Source organism: Copidosoma floridanum, unplaced genomic scaffold (genome assembly GCF_036245765.1).
Source record: "Copidosoma floridanum isolate Cflo_tuat_1 unplaced genomic scaffold, Cflo_Japanese_pri ptg000021l, whole genome shotgun sequence".
NCBI lineage: Eukaryota > Metazoa > Arthropoda > Insecta > Hymenoptera > Encyrtidae > Copidosoma > Copidosoma floridanum.
The window spans coordinates 27,499,780-27,502,045 of NW_028321898.1; the positions used below are offsets into that span (position 1 = coordinate 27,499,780).

General features: G+C 42.2%; 1 protein-coding gene across 1 annotated transcript; it reads right to left on the minus strand.

The window, feature by feature from the left end:
* Positions 1-1,056: 1,056 nt before the first annotated feature.
* Positions 1,057-1,619, minus strand: LOC106642568 (uncharacterized). The gene is made up of 3 exons (XM_014357384.2): positions 1,436-1,619; positions 1,234-1,359; positions 1,057-1,154 (listed from the first exon to the last, which is right to left on the minus strand). Exons 1-3 carry the CDS (start codon positions 1,565-1,567, stop codon positions 1,086-1,088), a joined length of 327 nt encoding a protein of 108 aa, XP_014212870.2. The 5' UTR covers positions 1,568-1,619; the 3' UTR covers positions 1,057-1,085.
* Positions 1,620-2,266: the final 647 nt, after the last annotated feature.

A 2,266-nucleotide genomic window follows, 5' to 3' on the forward strand; every position in this document is an offset into this window, starting at 1 on the left:
CACTTGACGAGGTGTATTTATAGCTCGGCGTTGTTTTTCCCCGACGAAGTCCATAATCAAAGACATCTAATAATGTTACGACGGGATCAATAATTCATTTACGGCGTAAATATAAATTCCCCACACGAGGGATGCCTTTGGGAAATCAGCCGTGATTTTTAACAAAGTTCCTGCTCGACATCCTGATTTAACTCGACCGCAACCCTCGTGTGAACTTGGACGCGCGCGTGTGTCGCCACATGCGAATAATGGATCATTTACCAGCTGGCGTCTCCCTCACCAAAGACACCGTACTCCCGAGTGTTTCCATACCCTTACATTTTGTCTCGCCGAGCCGCAACACGCGCTCAATTCTCTACTCGCGTGATGTAGTGGTAGCGTATTAGCAGCTGACACGTGCAAGTGCGCGTTTCGGTTATCTCTTTTTTTTTATCTCTTCGAAGACAGGTACTCGAGCTCGACTGCTCGTTTCGCTTCTGTTTGACAATGTCGTATGTCTCTTTGTTATTGTCTCCTTACTTTTTTCGGTTTTTTTTTTTTTTTTTTTTTTTTTTTGTACTTCCAAAATACGGGGTCCCCCATGAGTTCTCTCCATTCTGCTGAGTTTGCGTCGTTTTCATTTTTAAGATGTACTGCGACAATAAATTAAACTTTTTTGATCTTGGTCTCTCTATAAGATCAAAAAAATTCAACTTATTGTGTCACATACAACTTGGGCAAAAAGTTGAAATATCTCCATTTATTGTATTGCGTATTTAGTTTTCTCAAGGAAATTGTAAGTGTGATCAGTTTTGGGTACAATGACTTCATAGATTTGGAAAAAAAAATCAATGAAATTTTCTCCGACGGTGTAGTGCATTCTTGTTGATGAGCAATTTTTTTTTTCGTCACCCCTCTTGGAATAAAGTACTCAACAATAATTTTTCAGCTAAAAATAATGATGCAATGTACCAGTATTTAGAGGATGAATTCTAATACTTTGATACTCAACTTCCAAAGTACACCAGATTAAAAAACCAACAAAATCGAAAGACGTCAAAATTTTATTTGAACAACGAATACTTAGTTACAAACAGTTAAACAACTCAAAATTCGGAGGTGGAATTACCCGGTTTGTGCTCGCATTTGCCCTTCCCATCGGCAATATGTTGGAACTGTAAACAAATGAAAAGCCATTCAATAAAAAAAAAAAAAAAAAAAATACCTTTATTTTATTTGTACACTCATACTCACCACACAGGCGAAACCTTCGCGAAAGCCTTTCTTCAACTCGTTCTCGCAAGCTTTGACGGCTTCGTTTATACACTCCTTGAGGAGTTGCAGGCGTTTCCTTATTATCTCCAGTATCTCCTCCAAATCCTATGGAATAATCGGTAAACAATCACCCTCACGAACCAATGATCCAGAAATCGCTCAACCGCAGGAATAGCCTTACCAAGAGTGTCTCCATTTCGTTCTCCTCCTCGTCGATCTCCATCATTTTCTGGGGCATCGCGTGAACGCACAGAACAGCGGCAAGCAACAACGCCAGGGCGCAGATGACGAAAAAGCTCCGCGAATGAGCCATTTTCCAAAGCAAAATCGATCGACCGAAGGATCCACACTCGCTGCTCCAGTGTCCGGCTCGTGGTTTATATACACACACTCGCGCGCTATCGTTCCGCGATCGATAGATATATTTTTTTTTTCCAAACAGCGCAACACCTCGTAATCGTATCCATCGTACGACTCTGGGCATCGGTTAGTCGGAAAATTCCGTCTCGCGATAATGACGATAGTAATGTTTTTCGTTTTGTCTCGGGGAATGACGGACAATGTACACAGATATTGATGACGCGATTCGCGATTATCGGAACTACATACATTGACACTGTACTCTGGTGAATCGATTAACCAAAACGATTGTCATCAGTCCACCTGCAGTTACCGAGCCATGGATGAAAACAAGGCACCCTATGTGTTAATAGGTACACGTAATCACGCGAGCAGTAATTATTCCTGGGAAAGGGTCACGCCGGAAGTGTTATATGATGGCTTTCATCTTCCATCGTAGGGTGACGAGTCACGAGAATCCGACGCGCACCCGGGAAATAACGAAACGCCAAACTTTTCTTCACCAGGATTCATACCTACGGGATTACATGGATTGTCGTGACCAAAACCCCCTTCTTTTGCCTTATATATGCCTGACAGGGATCCGACATTCAACTTGGAAGCAGTAGGTTCACTTTGCTACGCTGCACGAAAGTTTGGCAATTCGAAGGGT

Excerpts from the sequence above, each read along its gene's own strand:
- LOC106642568 (XM_014357384.2), bottom strand. The coding sequence starts at position 1,567 with ATGGCTCATTCGCGGAGCTTTTTCGTCATCTGCGCCCTGGCGTTGTTG. Across the intron at positions 1,360-1,435 it reads ACGAAATGGAGACACTCTTG|GATTTGGAGGAGATACTGGA; the intron begins GTAAGGCTATTC and ends ATTATTCCATAG. Across the intron at positions 1,155-1,233 it reads GCGAAGGTTTCGCCTGTGTG|TTCCAACATATTGCCGATGG; the intron begins GTGAGTATGAGT and ends ATTTGTTTACAG.